Source organism: Globicephala melas, chromosome 5, assembly GCF_963455315.2.
Source record: "Globicephala melas chromosome 5, mGloMel1.2, whole genome shotgun sequence".
Lineage (NCBI taxonomy): Eukaryota > Metazoa > Chordata > Mammalia > Artiodactyla > Delphinidae > Globicephala > Globicephala melas.
In genome coordinates, this window is record NC_083318.1 from 26,980,269 (window position 1) to 26,998,909 (window position 18,641).

The 18,641-nt window shown below is 38.2% G+C and overlaps 1 protein-coding gene across 50 annotated transcripts in view; it reads right to left on the reverse strand.

Annotated features, from left to right (window-relative positions):
• ANK2 (ankyrin 2) overlaps positions 1 to 18,641 on the reverse strand; it is a 690,343-nt gene that overhangs the window by 100,674 nt on the left and 571,028 nt on the right. For 49 of the 50 annotated variants that reach the window (XM_060299088.1, XM_060299047.2, XM_060299051.2 and 46 more), the window contains 5 exons: positions 15,761 to 15,859; positions 15,125 to 15,223; positions 10,789 to 10,986; positions 6,577 to 6,675; positions 6,109 to 6,207 (listed from right to left, as the gene is read on the reverse strand). In XM_060299088.1, the coding sequence (XP_060155071.1) occupies positions 6,109 to 6,207; positions 6,577 to 6,675; positions 10,789 to 10,986; positions 15,125 to 15,223; positions 15,761 to 15,859 (594 nt within the window). The remainder of the gene's footprint in view (positions 1 to 6,108; positions 6,208 to 6,576; positions 6,676 to 10,788; positions 10,987 to 15,124; positions 15,224 to 15,760; positions 15,860 to 18,641) is intronic. The other variant, XM_060299050.2, reaches the window with a different exon arrangement.

The following is an 18,641-nucleotide window of genomic DNA, read 5'->3' on the forward strand; positions in this document are numbered from 1 at the left end:
ATTTCACTTTCAGATTTTTCATCATTAGTGTATAGTAATACCAGAGATTTCTGTGCATTAACTTTGTATCCTTCTACTTTACCAAATTCATTGATTAGCTCTAGTAGTTTTCTGGTGGCATCTTTAGGATTCTCTATGTATAGTATCATGTCACCTGCAAACAGTGACAGCTTTACTTCTTCTTTTCCGATTTGGATTCCTTTTATTTCTTTTTCTTCTCTGATCACTGTGGCTAAAACATCCAAAACTATATTGAATAATAGTGGTGCGAGTGGGCAGCCTGGTCTTGTTCCTGATCTTAGTGGAAATGGTTTCAGTTTTTCACCATTGAGGATGATGTTGGCTGTGGGTTTGTCATATATGCCCTTTATTATGTTGAGGAAAGTTCCCTCTATGCCTACTTTCTGAAGGGTTTTTTTTTTTTTATCATAAATGGGTGTTGAATTTTGTTGAAAGCTTTCTCTGCATCTATTGAGATGATCATATGGTTTTTCTCCTTCAATTTTTTAATATGGTGTATCACATTGATTGATTTCCATATATTGAAAAATCCTTGCAATCCTGTTTTGTGATTGCTTGTGATTGCTCTGTTCATATTTTCTATTTCTTCCTGGTTCAGTCTCAGCAGGTTGTGCATTTCTGTGAACTTGTCCATTTCTTCCAGGTTGTCCATTTTATTGGCATAGAGTTGCTTGTAGTAATCTCTCATGATCCTTTGTATTTCTGCAGTGTCAGTTGTTACTTCTCCTTTTTCATTTCTAATTCTACTGATTTGAGTCTTCTCCCTTTTTCATGATGAGTCTGGCTAATGGTTTATAAATTTTGTTTATCTTCTCAAAGAACCAGCTTTTAGTTTTATTGATCTTTGCTATCGTTTCCTTCATTTCTTTTCCATTTATTTCTGATCAGATCTTTATGATTTCTTTCCTTCTGCTGACTTTGGGGTTTTTTTGTTCTTCTTTCTCTAATTGCTTTAGGTGAAATGTTAGGTTGTTTATTTGAGATGTTTCCTGTTTCTTAAGGTAGGATTGTATTGCTATAAACTTCCCTCTTAGAACTGCTTTTGCTGCGTCCCATAGGTTTTGGGTCGTCGTGTTTTCATTGTCATTTGTTTCTAGGTATTTTTTGATTTCCTCTTTGATTTCTTCAGTGATCTCTTGGTTATTAAGTAGTGTATTGTTTAGTCTCCATGTGTTTGTATTTTTTACAGATCTTTTCCTATAATTGATATCTAGTCTAATAGCGTTGTGGTTGGAAAAGATATTTGATATGATTTCAATTTTCTTAAATTTACCAAGGCTTGATTTGTGACCCAAGATATGATCTATCCTGGAAATGTTCCATGAGCACTTGAGAAAAATGTGTATTTTGTTGTTTTTTGATGGATTGTCCTATAAATATCAATTAAGTCCATCTTGTTTAATGTATCATTTAAAGCTTGTGTTTCCTTATTTATTTTCATGTTGGATGATCTGTCCATTGGTGAAAGTGGGGTGTTAAAGTCCCCTACTATGGTTGTGTTACTGTTGATTTCCCCTTTTATGGCTGTTAGTATTTGCCTTATGTATTGAGGTGCTCCTATGTAGGGTGCATAAATATTTACAATTGTTATATCTTCTTCCTGGATCGATCCCTTGATCATTATGTAGTGTCCTTCTTTGTCTCTTGTAATAGTCTTTATTTTAATGTCTATTTTGTCTGATATGAGAATTGCTACTCCAGCTTTCTTCTGATTTCCATTTGCATGGAATATCTTTTTCCATCCCCTCACATTCAGTCTGTATGTGTCCCTAGGTCTGGAGTGGGTCTCTTGTAGACAGCATATATATGGGTCTTGTTTTTGTATCCATTCAGCCAGTCTGTGTCTTTTGGTGGGAGCATTTCATTCATTTACATTTAAGGTAATTATCGATATGTATGTTCCTATTCCCATTTTCTTAATTGTTTTGGGTTTGTTATTGTAGGTCTTTTCCTTCTCTTGTGTTTCTTGCCTAGAGAAGTTCCTTTAGCATCTGTTGTAGAGCTGGTTTGGTGGTGCTGAACTCTCTCAGCTTTTGCTTGTCTGTAAAGATTTTAATTTCTCCATCAAATCTGAATGAGATCCTTGCTGGGTAGAGTAATCTTGGTTGTAGGTTTTTCTCCTTTATCACTTTAAATATGTCCTGCCACTCCCTTCTGGCTTGCAGAGTTTCTGCTGAAAGATCAGCTGTTAACCTTATGGGGATTCCCTTGTGTGTTATTTGTTGTTTTTCCCTTGGTGCTTTTAATATTTTTTCTTTGTATTTAATTTTTGATAGTTTGATTAATATGTGTCTTGGCATGTTTCTCCTTGGATTTATCCTGTATGGGACCCTCTGTGCTCCCTGGACTTCATTAACTATTTCCTTTCCCATATTAGGGAAGTTTTCAACTATAATGTCTTCAAATATTTTCTCAGTCCCTTTCTTTTTGTCTTCTTCTTCTGGGACCCCTATAATTGGAATGTTGGTGTATTTAATGTTGTCCCAGAGGTCTCTAAGACTGTCCTCAGTTCTTTCCATTCCTTTTTCTTTATCCTGCTCTGCAGTAGTTATTTCCACTATTTTATCTTCCAGGTCACTTATCCGTTCTTCTGCCTCAGTTATTCTGCTATTGATCCCTTCTAGAGTATTTTTAATTTCATTTATTGTGTTGTTCATCATTGTTTGTTTGCTCTTTAGTTATTCTAGGTCTTTGTTAAATGTTTCTTGCATTTTCGCTATTCTATTTCCAAGATTTTGGATCATCTTTTACTATCATTATTCTGAACTCTTTTTCAGGTAGACTGCCTATTTCCTCTTCATTTGTTTGGTCTGGTGGGTTTTTACCTTGCTCCTTCATCTGCTGTGCATTTTCCTGTCTTCTCATTTTGCTTATCTTACTGTGTTTGGGGTCTCCTTTTCGCAGGACGCAGGTTCATAGTTCCCATTGTTCTTGGTGTCTGTCCACAGCGGCTAAGGTTGGTTCTGTGGGTTGTGTAGGCTTCCTGGTGCAAGGGACTAGTGCCTGTGTTCTGGTGGATGAGGCTGGATCTTGTCTTTCTGGTGGGCAGGTCCACGTCTGGTGGTGTGTTTTGGGGTGTCTGTGGCCTTATGATTTTAGGCAGCCTCTTTGCTAATGGATGGGGCTGTGTTCCTGTCTTGCTAGTTGTTTGGCATAGGGTGTCCAGCACTGTAGCTTGCTGGTCGTTGAGTGAAGCTGGGTCTTGATGTTGAGACTGATATCTCTGGGAGATTCTTGCCATTTGATATTATGTGGAGCTGGGAGGTCTCTTGTGGACCAGTGTCCTGAAGTTGGCTCTCCCACCTCAGAGGCACAGCGCTGACTCCTGGCTGGAGCACCAAGAGCCTTTCATCCACGTGGCTCAGAATAAAAGGGAGAAAAAATAGAAAGAAAGAAAGAAAGAGGATAAAATAAAATAAAATAAGATTAAAAAAAATAAAGTTATTAAAATAAAAATAATCATTATGAAAAATATTTTAAAAAGTAAAAAAAAAGAAGAAAAAATGAATGGACGGACAGAATCCAAGGACAAATGGTGAAAGCAAAGCTATACAGACAAAATCTCACACAGAAACATCTCAAAATCTCAAACAAAAAGAGAAAAGGGGAAACAATAATATATCTTGCTGCCAAAGTCCACCTCCTCAGTTTGGGATGATTCGTTGTCTATTCAGGTATTCCACAGATGCAGGGTACCTCAAGTTGATTGTGGAGATTTAATCCACAAGCAATCTGGGTTGTAGGTTTTTCCCTTTCATCACTTTAAATATGGTCCTGCCAGGAGTTTCTGCTGAAAGATCAGCTGTTAACCTTATGGAGATTCCCTTGTATGTTATTTATTGCTTTTCCCTTGCTGCTTTTAATATTTTTTCTTTGTATTTAATTTTTGATAGTTGTTTGATTAATATGTGTCTTGGTGTGTTTCTCCTTGGATTTATCCTGTATGGGACTCTCTGCACTTCCTGGACTTGATTGACCATTTCCTCTCCCATGTTAGGGAAGTTTTCAACTATAATGTCTTCAAATATTTTCTCAGTCCCTTTCTTTTTGTCTTCTTCTTCTGGGACCCCTATAATTGGAATGTTGGTGTATTTAATGTTGTCCCAGAGGTCTCTGAGACTGTCCTCAATTATTTTCATTCTTTTTTCTTTATTCTGCTCTGCAGTAGTTATTTCCACTATTTTATCTTCCAGGTCACTTATCTGTTCTTCTGCCTCAGTTATTCTATTGATCCCTTCTAGAGTATTTTTAGTTTCATTTATTGTGTTGTTCATCATTACTTGTTTGCTCCTTAGTTCTTCTAGGTCCTTGTTAAACGTTTCTTGTATTTTCTCCATTCTATTTCCAAGATTTTGGAACATCTTTACTATCATTATTCTGAACTCTTTTTCAGGTAGATTGCCTATTTCCTCTTCATATGTTTGGTCTGGTGGGTTTTTACCTTGCTCCTTCATCTGCTGCATTTTTCTCTGTCTTCTCATTTTGTTTAACTCACTGTGTTTGTGGTCTCCTTTTCGCAGGCTGCCAGTTCGTAGTTCCCGTTATTTTTGGTGTCTGCCCCACAGTGGGTGAGGTTGGTTCAGTGGCTTGTGTAGGCTTCCTGGTGGAGGGGACTGGTGCCTGTGGTCTGGTGGTGGGGCTGGATCTTGTCCTTCTAGTGGGCAGGGCTGCGTCTGGTGGAATACCTGTATACCTTTTTTTTTTTTTGGTACGGCAGCCTCTCACTGTTGTGGCCTCTCCCGTTGCGGAGTACAGGCTCTGGATGCACAGGCTCAGCGGCCATGGCTCACGGGTCCAGCCGCTCCGTGGCATGTGGGATCTTCCCGGATCAGGGCATGAACCCGTGTCCCCTGCATCGGCATACGGACTCTCAACCACTGCGCCACCAGGGAAGCCCCCCTGTATATCTTTTTTTCTTTTCCTTTGTGCTTGTCTAGTTTCACTTGAAGTGCACCCCACTCTTCAGACCAGAGTTCCTAGTGTGAAATGGCTGCGCCCAACACCTCAGCTTGGCAGGCCGTGTGCCTGAGCGCTATGCTCCACATGGGCAGCTCTCTCTTTCTCTCTCTCTCTCTCTCTCTTTCTGTCTCTCTCTTACTCTCACTCTCCTCTCTTTTTCTGTGTCAATTGTGTAGTCTGTCAGAGTCTTATCCCCCTGGGAAGCCTCACCAGCAGCTCTGCCCAGCCCTGGAGCCTTTTTATTCCCTTTGTGCTTATTCTATTTTTACTTGCTCATAGGGTACTGCATGCAGAGGCCTCGAACCCAGCGCTTCAGACCAGAGTTCCTCGTGGAAATCGGGACACCACGACAGCTCAACTCAAGATGGTGGTGGCTAATTATTAGCATCTTGAATGATGACTTTGAAAACTCCCGAATGTGCTCACACTAATTTACTTGAGCCTATTCACACAGCTGCAGTTAGTGATTTCTGATACATAAACTTAAACAAATGCAATTACATACTTCTTTGGACCAAGAAAATTGGAGCTGCAGGTTATATTATGCATAGTAGCAGTAGTCATTTTACGCATTTCTCTTCCTTGAAATAATTTGAATATACCGAAGTGTGGTTTTATGTTCCCATCATGCTTTGCAGGATAGGACCCTTCAGATGGCACTGAGAAAAACAGTCAGCTCTGCATTATCTTTGAAATCTTCCAAGCCAGGCCTTACACAGTATTGCCTCACTGAGCACAACCACGTGGTAGTCCAAATGTGACAGAATTCATTAAAAATGAAAGGCATGCAGTCCAGGCTGCCTGTCTGTATTTCCTCACCAGAGACTGAGGGCTAGGGGAGGGCCAAGGCCGTGAAACAATGTAAAGGAAATCGGCCAGAACATCAAGATATTCTAGCCAGCATCTATTGTATCCTACAGTAAATTGTTAAATCGATGTCGCCTACATGGCTGTCAAAGGTTATTAGAATGAGAAGTCCCAACAACTGTACAAAACTACATCGCTTGTTCAAAATCACTTAAGAAGAACTAAAAAGAAAATATGTTTGTAACTATGGCGAGCTACTGAAGTGTCCATATAGCCGAACCATTTGTTTATAGAAAATAAAAATGAGTACATGTATTTTACCTTGGTTTTTGCATTGACATTTGCTCCCTGCTTCAGAAGAAAGTTGACCATTTTCACGTTTCCATAGTGACAGGCCACAATTAAAGGAGTGTAACCAAGCTACAAGTAATAATAAACAAATAAATTACTACTCTAGTAGTTAATACTCAAGGGGAGAGGGGGGCATGGAGGGAAGCAAGTACAGGAAGAAAAGTGCAAGTCATCCTGACTAGCTGAAGTAATGAGGGAGACAGGGTAAACCTAAGTCTGCAAAGTTGGAATCTTTTTGTAAAGATTCCAAATATCTGCTATCCATTTGCACTTGCTTTCAGTAAAAATGGAGAACCATTATAGATTTGTGAGGAGAGTCATAAATTATTCAGAATGGGCTTTGAGGAGGGGGAACTTGGACTTGTGGTGACCTGAATGGGGGCTACTGGGAATAATCCAAGGCAGAACCTGTCACAATATTACAGTGACTCGCTTTACCTTTGTGTGAGCATCCTTGTCAGCCCCATGCTTGGTGAGAATATCAGCAACATTCACTTTATCTTCCTGGGCTGCAAGGTGTAAGGATGTGAGTCCACTCTATAGAGAGAAGGGAAGCAAAGGGGGTACAATTGAAGAAGAAAATACATTGTATCATCTATAATACTATGTCTTGAAAAATCCTGAAAAGTTCACAGCCTCTCTCTAGAAACTGCATTTTCTGATATCTAAGGCAAACCCTCCAAGTTAATATGACTTTCCATCTAAGACATACTCTCTAAGTTACTCAACACTTTCTTCAAATTACATTTTCTATACTGTGTACTTATATTATGATGTGAGCCTTTAAAATAACTCAGCTAGTAAGCTTCCAAACAACATTTATTTCAAACCCATCTGTGCCTCCTGTTGAATCAATTTATTTCCTTAAATAATGGACCAACCGGTTACTACTTCTACATTATAACCACAGCAATAATTTATATTTTCATCAATCAAACATCACATCAATGAAAAAGATGTCCAGAGTTACAGGAAATGAGTTCAGAATAATTTTCTCCAGCATCTCCAAAGACAGTACATTATTTTGGGGGTTCCGCTAAGTGCTAAATAGTGACCCCATCATTTATATATTGCCCCATAAATTTGGCCAGTTTTATGTACATGTCCTGGCACACATACATCAAGTAATTATTTTAATTATTTGAATATGCAATTAAAGTACAGTTAAGAATTAATAAAAGATGAAAGAATAGAGAAAGGAGGAGGGAAAAGTGGTTCATTCAGTCAATGCCACAGTCTGGCAGCGTTACTACATATGCAAGTATCTCCCATCAAGCAAAATTGAAATTTAAAGAGTATCTTTAAAACCTAAGTCATTTGTATGTTTAACTAGTGTTTTTTGAGTACCTTTCACATGCCAGGAAGTGTTCTAGGCACTCGAATATATCAGTGAATAAAAGCTTCTGCCCTTTTAGAGCTTATATTCCAGCTAACAGTATATTCATGCCGTATGTTTCTCTCCTGCTGTATTGTTCAAATACCTAGTATATTTATCCTCTACTTGTACATCCTGCATCTGTATACTGAGGTATCTTACTTGTTCTGAGTTGGCACCCCCTCTCCCCCAATTCACATCCAATTAAAGTTGACCATCCCTCTTAACCATGGCTTTGCAGGCCTGCTTTACTTCTATAAACTGACAAGTTCTCTGACCTTTAAAAAATCGAAGTGATATTTACAGAGAAAGAAAAAGTTCTCCAGCTAGAGAAAGGGCTTTATATTTAAGAGTCCAAGGCTTTTTGATTCTTACAGTGCTGGCTGAGCTCAGCTTTTGTTTTTCCTTTTTTTTTTTTGGCTGTGCCATGCAGCGTGTGGGATCTTAGTTCTCCAACGAGGGATCGAACCCAGGTCCTTGGCAGTGAAAGCTCTGAGTCCTAACCACTGGACCACCAAGGAATTCTGGAGCTCAACTTTGAGTTTCATAAACCATGAGGATGAGGTGGAATATGCACTCTTTTGCATTAAAATGTTATCACTTCTAAACAAATAGTATACAGTCCTAAAGTATAAACAGTATGACTATTAGGACAAAACAGAAGATTATTCTTCATGTTGTTTTTCTCCATATTAAAATAGCAAACATAAAAATATTTCTCCTTTGAGATCATCGGTCTTTTAAAAATGTTATTGAAGTGATCATCAAATATCTCAAAGGCATCTTTAATGGCCTTTCAAATATATGTGCTGTTTTCTACATGACTTTGCAGAATGGATTTTCTACAATATAAGATTGCAAACTAACAACCAGTATGAAAATCCTCTATAGTTTATTATGGTAAGCTTGCATACCTAAATCAAATTATGTAAACCTTCCTAATAAATTAAGAAAATAGAAGATGTTGAAGGAGTTCTTTTCAAAAAAAGTAATTTATTTCCTAAGATGTACCGGTGGACTGTACAGTCGGTTTTATTTTATTATTACATGGTGATTGGATAAGGAATGTAATATCATTTCTATATTACAGTTCTTACTAAGAAATAATCATTTAGAGAATATGAAATTACTGATTTTAGCTGGTCTTAAGTAGAAAAAGAATATATGTAATTTACAAAAACGGGAGAATTTATTATTGGCTTTGCTTATTACCTGAGATACTTTCACGGTTGCATTATCTTATAATTTATTTATTTCATATATAACTTATTTATTAATTATTATAATGTATAATTATAAATAATACCAACCAAAAGCCAGGGTTATATTTTTATATATTATATTGTTATTCAGATATATCTTAACATATTTACTAACATTTTACTCTAGTAGCAAATATCAGTACATCATGCCTTTGTCTTTAAGACACCACCCAATGTTGAAATCATTGTTATAAAGATAACATAAATACTTTGTGATTCAAATAGAATATTTTTCTCCATTGCTGAGTGGAGAAAATATTCAAAAATACTCATTAAATATTTGCTGATTGACTGCTAAAATTCTCTCAAAGGAAGTAATATGTTTAGAAGAATACTATCAGGGAGAACACAGTGAACTGATTCCAGATATGTATCTATAATTTTTATGAATTAAAAATTACACCATCAGAAGCACTGTGTGATCAGTTTCATGAAATGTCTAGAATTTCCATTCTACTCAAAATTTTGCCTGATTTGTTTATGGATTTCTTGTGTTTATTTTTTAACGAAGATTTGTTTTTAATGGACAATAAACACCTACATGACTCATTTGTATACTGATGTTAAATGAAATATTCTACTATTGGTTTCATGGTGAGACTATCCCCAGTGGGGTAAAAGACCACCTGAGAGGCATGATTTTAACGACCACAAGGAAATCCATGCCCAGGACTTTAATGACTGTCTGACACACTGAATTTCACCATAAGGCTTCATCATGTTCATTCTTGTTAAAATGCAAATATCTTTTGGAGGGCTAACCATGTAATTAGTCTCACCATGCGTTAAAAAAGGATCTCAGAGGCCTTTCGATAGAGAAGAGAGAAGTGCGTAAGGGCAAGGGATGTACTGGAACATTTCTGAGTGATAAAGACACAGAATAGGGCTCTAGAGGCATTCAAGACAGCCTGTGTTTTTCACAGCTCTTTCTAAAGGACATAAGCTACACGACCCATTTACAAATGTTATTAAGACCAACTTACAACTGAGTCTCCAAAAGTACTAATTAATTCAACAGTGAGATGTGGAAAACATCTTATTTGTATATTTGTGGAAAATCCTAAGAAACTCAATTTTCACTAAACCCACACCACGTGTTACAAAAAAGTATTAGGAGATCTAACTGATGAGCTAACTTATAAATACAGGCTCCAATTTTTTGTTTCTCAGCAGCTGGCTCCAATGGAGTACACAGAAGTATATATAGATATAAATATATAGATACAGATATAGATAGATATAGATAAGATAGGGGTATAGCTATATATGGAGAGAGACTGACATGTACTTGTAAAAATCTAAATATTTGAATAATCTCTTTTTCTGATATGTCCCTAACTATTACTCTATTAGAGCTAATATGCTGTCCACAAAGGCTATTCTCTGGAGAGGTGCTTTATCTGACCACCTCCACAACAACCAGCCAAGCTAGGCTCAACTGAAGCTGGCTCAGAAATCTTTATTTTACTGAGTTCCCTGCTCCCAACCAACAGGTGCCTCAGAAGCTCAGCCCAGCTGAAAATGACTTAGGTCATGGGCACAGACCAGCAGCTTAGAAGCAATTGCTTGGGCCGGAACCCAGATGAAACTGCCACCTCTCTCCCTCTCTGGAATTTGGAATTAGGACCAGCAGGTACCATGGCAATCTGGACTGACTGCTTGAATTGCAGGGATGCTGACTATTGGCAGCTATAGGGTAGCCTCTCTGGTCACATACACAGAGACGCACAGGAAGCAGATCCACAGAGAGAGGCAAATGGAACTGACTTGTCGGGAAAAGTCAAGATACAAACATGCAGCCCTACAGGCAGAGTCTGTGAGCCTCACTCCTGCTTCCTTGTGATCTTCCGGTCCCTCATGAGGCTTGACTCCTTTGCTACACTTGAATTCTATGAGATATTCTTGTTTCTCTTTCAAACCTGCCCCCTTTTTGTTCCAAATGATCTTAGATTGGTTTCTATTTACATTCATTCAGAAGACTCTTCACTAAAGCAAGAGGCAAAACCGGAATACCTTGGTTGACATGTGGATATTTGCTCCCTTATCCAGAAGCAAGGTGACCATATCTGTGTGCCCCTCTTGCGAGGCTAGATGGAGTGGAGTGACTCCTTGCTTTGTCACAATGTTCGTCTCTGCTCCATAGTTCAGGAGTGTGGAAGCTATCTGCATTTGATTCTTCTTGGCAGCAATATGTAAAGGAGTATAGCCATTCTAAAAAAGTAAAGATAAAACACATGTAATTTGTAAGCTTAGCAATTGCCATGATATATGTCTGAAGGAAATAAGAATCTCTAATCAACAGAAAAGTTAAAAGTGCGTTTATACTAAATCCAAATTCTTGCCCATCATAAGTTTCCATCCAACAACACCCAAATCTTTGCAACCCATGTCACAAGGCACCCCATTCTACTTACATGTAAGACAGATATAGACACAAGTGCCCCAAAGCTTAAAATCTCCCCCTCATAATGCTGCCCCTGAAGAGCAATAAACCAGATTCCTCTTCTATGTGACCGTCCTTTAAATACCTGGTGATGGTTTTCCTATCTCCCTCTAGTCTTCAGTTTTCCAGGCTAAATCTCCCATTCCTTCAACTATTCCTGACAGAAGCCCCATTTCTAGAGCTCTCTCCATTAAGGATGACCTGCTCTGGACTGATGCTAGTTTGTCGATATAGCTCTTGAATTGTGCTGCCTGGAACTGAATACTACATTTCACACATGGTTTTAATAGAAGAGAATAAAATGGATTTCTATGGTCTTGTTATAACACCCCTACTAATGTGCTTCGGGTTGGGTTGTACTTTTTACTCATTCAACAGCTATTTAGTAGGTACCTAGCGTGTGCTCGTCAGTGTGCTAGGTGTGGGGATATAGAGGTGGATAAGACCTGATCCCTGTCCTTAAGGGGCTGCATTCTGGTGAAAAAGATATTAATAAAATAGGCTTCTATTAATCCTATTAGGTTAATTAATTAATTAATCCTATTAGGTGGTCAGTTAAAATCCTGGATCCCCCCCCTTCATCTCTACAAACTGCTCAAAAGTAGCAATAAGAGGCTACTAGTTTTATGTGGGAGTTTGTGGAGAGGACCAGAGGAACTCATACTTCGTTTACAACAGCCCAACTTTAAACCCCATACTTAGTTAAAAGAACAAACAAACAAAACCCTGGAACAAGTGTAAGTCTGGAACCTATATTGTTTCCTTTCCTTTTCTTTATCAAGTCAGGTAGAATTTTCCATGAAAAATGCGTGATAGAAATGAAAAGCAGTGGCTTTGCCACTGCCTGTGGCATGCTGAAGGGAAAGACTGCATGTTGATCAAGGGCTTCTTTTGAAACTCTTAAGAAGAATTTTAGGTCATGGGGATTCCTGAAGTCTAACTGCAAAGGGTACCAAAAAAATACAAAGGAGTTTTGAGAATTTAAATGCCCTTATGTGTTGTCATGAAACCTTGATCTTCAAACGTCCCTACATTATCTATCTACTCTGTCTTCCTTTCTCCAAGCCAAAATAAGCATCTTTCAGTTCAGATGAATATTTCCCTCTAAGCTGCTCAAGAAATTCAGCAGCTCTTCTTGGAAGTCCTTTCATAGGTCCTTGATGTTCCACGTCCTCTAGAACATTGCACTTGGACCGTGGGCTCTGTTGAATAAAAGGGCACATAGATTTTTGTGGAACCTATAAGTTTAAACACTTTTTTGGCTACGGTGGGCTTTCTTCAGCCCCAACTCCCCCTATTTCTGCAGCACAGGCTTTACCAAGGCTAAGCAAAGAATCAGTAAACCTACCAAGTTTAGGTAAAGTCAGAGACCTACGTGGAGAAGGACAGGGAGGTTTTAACATAACAACATAAGAGGTCATCAAAGAGAGTGTCAAATTTTTAGTAATATAAGAGGTCTGACTGACCAGCAGATACTCAACCTGCAAGTCTGAAGAACCCTCCTAACTCCACGTAGAGTCAAAGTTTTTGGAACCAAATAACAATAACAACAGCAAAACCCGATGAAGACTAAGAAAAGATTCCGGATTTTGGTAGAAAGAAGCAAAGAGGTTCTAGGGTCCAAGGGACCACGTGTGTTGAGAGGTGGGGTGGGGAACTGTAGTGAATAGAGTGTCAAAAGTGGAGTTAGGGGTGGGATCCAACCAACTGGCAGCCTCTCGGAGCGGCCCCCGAGCTACAGGACTCATGCTGATTGACAGGCGAGGTCAGATGAGTGGAAGACACTAGAGGAGCCTCCTGAAGCCCCCCTCTGTGGACCCTGGAGTAGAGGATGCTCTCCCTAGTGTTCTGGACTTTGTTCACATGTGCCAAAGAGTAAGGACCACACTCTATAGAGGCTGGAGATCATGGGTACATTTGTCTCTTTGGAAGAACCATACACGTTATTTTATAAGTTAGGTCTTCTCTCCCTGGTACATTGAGAGCCCATTGTGGGAGGAGAACACGTGTTTTATAGTTTTACTACAATCCCTTCTTTATACATATGTGTTGTATTGGGTGTTGATAAAGTCATATCTTTGTTCAAAATGGTCAGCCTAGAAAGTTAATGAAAAAAAATACTGGCATGTTAAATGAGCATTTTTTTTTATTCCATTGGAATAGTCGCTCAGTCTTCATTCTTCCTTCAAATTTATTGAGAACCCACATAATACTGAATGAGATACCTCAGAGATATGCAAATATGAATATAACATGATTAATGTCCTCAAGTAGTTTATAATCTAGTAGGAAGAAAGACATAAAACAAATGCATGATTGATGAGATTACAGAGAAAGGGTTATAAAGAAATAAGAATGGTATGTGCAATAAAAAAATTTGTCCTGCTCTTTTGACAGTTTAAATATTTTATTATAAGCCATATATTTGTAGCAATAAAATATGTATATGTGTGTATATATACATACATATATAGATCTATATATAGGTATGGGTACAAAGTTATACATATATAATAGTTTATTATATATAATTTGTTTATATACAAAATATACTTTCACATAGAGTATTCTATTTTATTATATATGTATAATGTGTATAATTTAAATAGACATGTGAGCATATATGTACACAGTTATATAATAGAAGTGGAATAATTCTCCTCTACTGCTTTGGGATGCAGTAGACCTAGTGGTTAAGAGTGCTGCTGCTAAAGTCAGATTGTCTGAGGTCAAATCCTAGCTCTGTCAATTAGTAGTCATGTGACTTTGGACGTACAAAGTAACCTATTTAAATCTCACTTCCTCATCTATAGAATAGAAATCATTATAATACCAATCTCATGGGATTATTATGAGATTAAATGAGATATTGCATGTAAAATGCTAGGCACAGTGTTTGGCATGTAAGTGGTAATAGTTGTTGCTTTATTATGTCATCTAACATAGCATGAATATTTTCCCACCACAAGAAATATTTTTCTTTTTAAATAAACTATGACATCTTCTCAATATATATTTACTGAATGAATAAATGAAAGATACAGTGATGACTTTATCTGTTATATGACATTTATGTATATTTTCAGCGTAATAAAGAGGCAGCTCAAATGGTGGGAAACACTCTGTCCAAAGGTTCAAGTCTTAGTTGGAGCTATTTTATGAGTTGGTGCTACACATACCCCCAAAATGCATTTCTAGCCTAGGAACTTGGAAGGATGTATGCTATAGTTAACACGAATGAAACATGTAAAAAACAAAGAGTCTTTCATATAGAGCACAGTGAAAAATTTGAAGTCAGAAGGAATGAGTGAATAAAAGGGTAGGTGTATCACGACATTCTGTTTATACGAGAGAAGGGAAAACCTGAACTGCCTTTCTTACGTTTAATTTCTCAAAACTCATACTTGTGTGCCTAAAACACTGAGTGTTGGCAATCAAAGTCATCTTTATTGGTTCCTGGGCACGTCCCCTTAGTATTTGCTAACTTGTAAAAAATCTTAAAAGGCTTTGGGCTTCCCTGGTGGCGCAGTGGTTGAGAGTCCGCCTGCCGATGCAGAGGACACGGGTTCGTGCCCCGGTCTGGGAGGATCCCACGTGCCGCGGAGTGGCTGGGCCCGTGAGCCATGGCCGCTGAGCCTGCGCGTCTGGAGCCTGTGCTCCGCAACGGGAGAGGCCACAACAGTGAGAGGCCCGCGTACCGCAACAAAAAAAAAAAAAAAAAAAAAATCTTAAAAGGCTTTGTGGAAGCAAACTGTCGGGAAAAAAAAAACAAGGACAATACCAAAAGCTACTATTGCCAAGACTGGTTGCAGTTATATCAGCACCATGTGCTTAAAAAACAGTTCCCATGTCCAGTCAGATTAGAGTCACACCCTACAGTCTGTAAATCCTTTCTGTGGTCCTCACCTTGGCAGTGGCATGAGGGGAAGCACCCTTCTCCAGTAACAGCAGCGCCACCTTCTGGTTGTCATAATGAGCAGCAACATGGAGCGGGGTAAGGCCATTCTGTAATGGGTGTGTTGAAGTTTCAGTATTAATAAATTAGCATTAGCTGCCCTGAAGCTGCCAGGATGCAAGGAAACTGGTATCGATTAAGTCCATGTTAATTAATTAATATAGTCAATAGGAAAAATAAAAATAAATACCTCATGATTTTCTTATTAGAAACGTAACTAAAACTGAAAATGATACGCTGAGCTTTCAGTTAGCACAGGGCATCTTGATTCCACCATAATTAAAAGTCTAAAATGCCATGTAAGGATTATTACGTTAACATTCCAAGGATTCTTCTTAACATAGAGAAGTTCTGGACCCTGTTGTGACAGGAACACACATTTGAGGCACAGCTCTTTTAAACACCTTCTGAATCAGTGTATATGTGGGCAGGTCATGGACACCGCCATCATATCTATTTGGTATAGTTTCATCCATTACATTCATATTCCTTTAAGAAGAATGAGCAAAATATCTTGAAATGCAGATCTCCCAAGCTTCCAACTTGACCGAGTTATATAACAAACATATATGCTTGAAAACTTTTACCTTCCCCGCAGAATCTGCAGCAGCACGGCGTTGTAAGAGAAGTTTTGCCACATCCAGGCTTCCATACTTGGCTGCTACGTGCAAGGGTGTGAAACCCTTCTGAAAATGTGAAGAACAAAAGTAAAATGTAGCAGTTTTCTTTGTGACGGCTAACAAAATCTTTTTTTTTACTGGTTAACATATTAAGCAAACTTATGTTGATTCTCCATTTGGGAAAAATACTGGGAGCGTTAAATGTTAGCCGTAAACAAGGACTTGTTTACAAGTCCTTGTAAACAAGGACTAGGACAAAGAATAAAGTTTAACAAGCAAGAGTTTGGCTTGACAGACTGAACAAAAGAAATTTTATCTTGAGTGCTTAGAGACTGAAATTTGACGTTCTAGGCTTGGTATTTATGTGTCAGAAAAATGGCTCTGATTTGTGAGTGAAAAAAAAAAAACCAACCCTGTCTTTTTCTTGCCTCTAAAATTAATAGGATTGAGACAGTAGTACCTCCTGTCCAGGCTTTCTCATTTTTCCTATCCTTTTTATAATACCTGAATTCCAAATTTCTTTATTTAAGGTTTAGGGTATTTCAGCAGCTATGATTAAAAAAAAATTATTTGTGATTCAGCTGATTGCATTTTCTGCAGAAATAGCAAGATAAAATGGTGGACAGAACAAAAACAGTTCACCGTTTAAAAAGCACCTCTCGTCCTGACTTTTATCCCTTGTCTCCAAAGACCCACACTTTATATAAGACCAATTCCTTTCGGAAAATACACTCTACTTCTGGCAGGATGTTGAGCTGATTAACATCAAACTTTTAAACTGCTGCTCTCCTACACATGTTTACACGTACAGATTCAATGTCTTGTGTGCCTAACCAACGTCACTCTCTGTAATTAGCAGTGTGTTACAAACACAGCTAGGTCTCTGGACTCAGATCTCAAGGATGGCACAGTTCCTACACCGTGATCTCAAATCCATCCTCTTGGCCAGTCTAATCACATGTTCTTCTGGCACTACATTGGGAGTGGGAGAATTCTAAAGCTGACCCGGGCTTGCAAAACACACACAGCAAACATGCCTGGGTTAAGTGGTCTAAGATAGGGCTTATCCTTCAGACCATTTAAGCCTTCATCAGAATACAGAATATTCCTCAAGAAGCAATACTGCTTTTTCACAGTGTCACTACAAAAATTATTTTTAGCTAAGATGTCATTTTTCTTTTTGCTCTTTTTGAACATTAGGTACTAAAGAAGTCCTTGGAGGAGAGTAAATCTGCTTTTTCCAAGTGTGGGGCAAATATAGGAAGTCCATTTAAGCCAACATTTGTTGTTAATGCTCTCTTCCCTCTAACTCAATCCACACAATGACCGGAGTGACACTCAGGATGAAGTCGAGTTCCCTGAGACAAGCCATGTGGTAAGAAAGAAAAAATAAACTCCTTATCCTTAAAGTCTTGCTGGAATAGCGGTCCAGCCCCTTTATAAATTTGGAAACTATTATTAGACAAAACTACATAGAATCTTTACTGTAGAATCACAAAATAGAGGTCGGGAAGCATCTCTTGAATCACATGTCTTCCTTCTTCCCCTATGTTAATCGCATCAGGATCTCATTTACCCTCTGATATTTATCAACACTTAAATAGCTTTACTAATGATGAGTCAACTACCCTTCAGAACCCCAGTCAGTTCCACTGTTTTGTTTAATAGTTTCTTCCATTTAACTGTCCTAATTTACTATTGCTTTAGATATATTTTTAATTCTAAAAATCTTCGGAAGACAAGGGATTATGTTTTATTCCCTATTTCTGTATTTTATATATCTAAATTTCATTTATTTATTACCTTCATCTGATGAGACAATCACCCAGTCTCTCTTGGGTTATTATTACTATTATTATTACACAGTTGCCCCTTGAACACAGGTTTGAACTGTGAAGGTCCATTTATATGTGGATTTTTTTCAATAGGAAATACTACAGTACTACACAGTCTGCAGTTAGTTGAATCCAAGGATGTGGAACCATGGATATGAAGAATCCAAGATACAGAAGAACTGTGGATATGAGGACAGACTATAAGTTATATGAGGATTTTCAACTGTGTGAAGGGTGGGCGCCCCTAACCCTCTCATTGTTTAAGGATCAACTCTATGTTTGTTGTTTAGTTTATGATGTTTTTAAAAAAAGATTTTAAAAATCCTTTCAACCCTTCTGATTTCAGCATTTGAATGATTACCAACTTCTTACATCAAAGCATGTTTTACAGCCATAGGCAACCAGGTAAGTCGTAACAGCCAGCAGGCTGCTCCTACCTCTCAGAGGACAGATGCCACCACAGTACTTCAGTTCGTACTTGCAAACTCCCTTCTCCCCCAGATGCAGTATTTGTGCCCGTTCCTTAGTAATCTGAATCACTGTTGTATTTGTGGGAATTATTTTGCCCTGTGAATAATTCACTTGTTGTAGGCTGTAATCTGTCTCATTCTTCTCTTCTGTACTAGTCCAATTTCTTTTGCTCCAATTAGCTGTGTTCGTGTTTTATTCTAAGTCATATCCAAAGAGGGGATCGCAAATATAATGTATCAAGTGGAGATAAAATTACTCTGCCCTAGTTCAAAACTTTGAACATAAGTAAAATTCTTTGTTAGAGGACAACTAATACAACTAATAAAGTGTGACTCTCCAGCCCAGTTCTGTTTAGACACCGTGTAGCTGGTAAAGTGTAGGGAGCAGAAAGGGCATAATAGCTGACACCAGGGATGGAAAAATGCAAGATTATGTGAAGTGAACTTCTAGGTAGCACTAAAACTCAACAAATACAGTATTGCCAATCTAACGCAACATTATCTTCCTCAGTAGTGATACTCGCTCAATGTCTTTGGGAATTG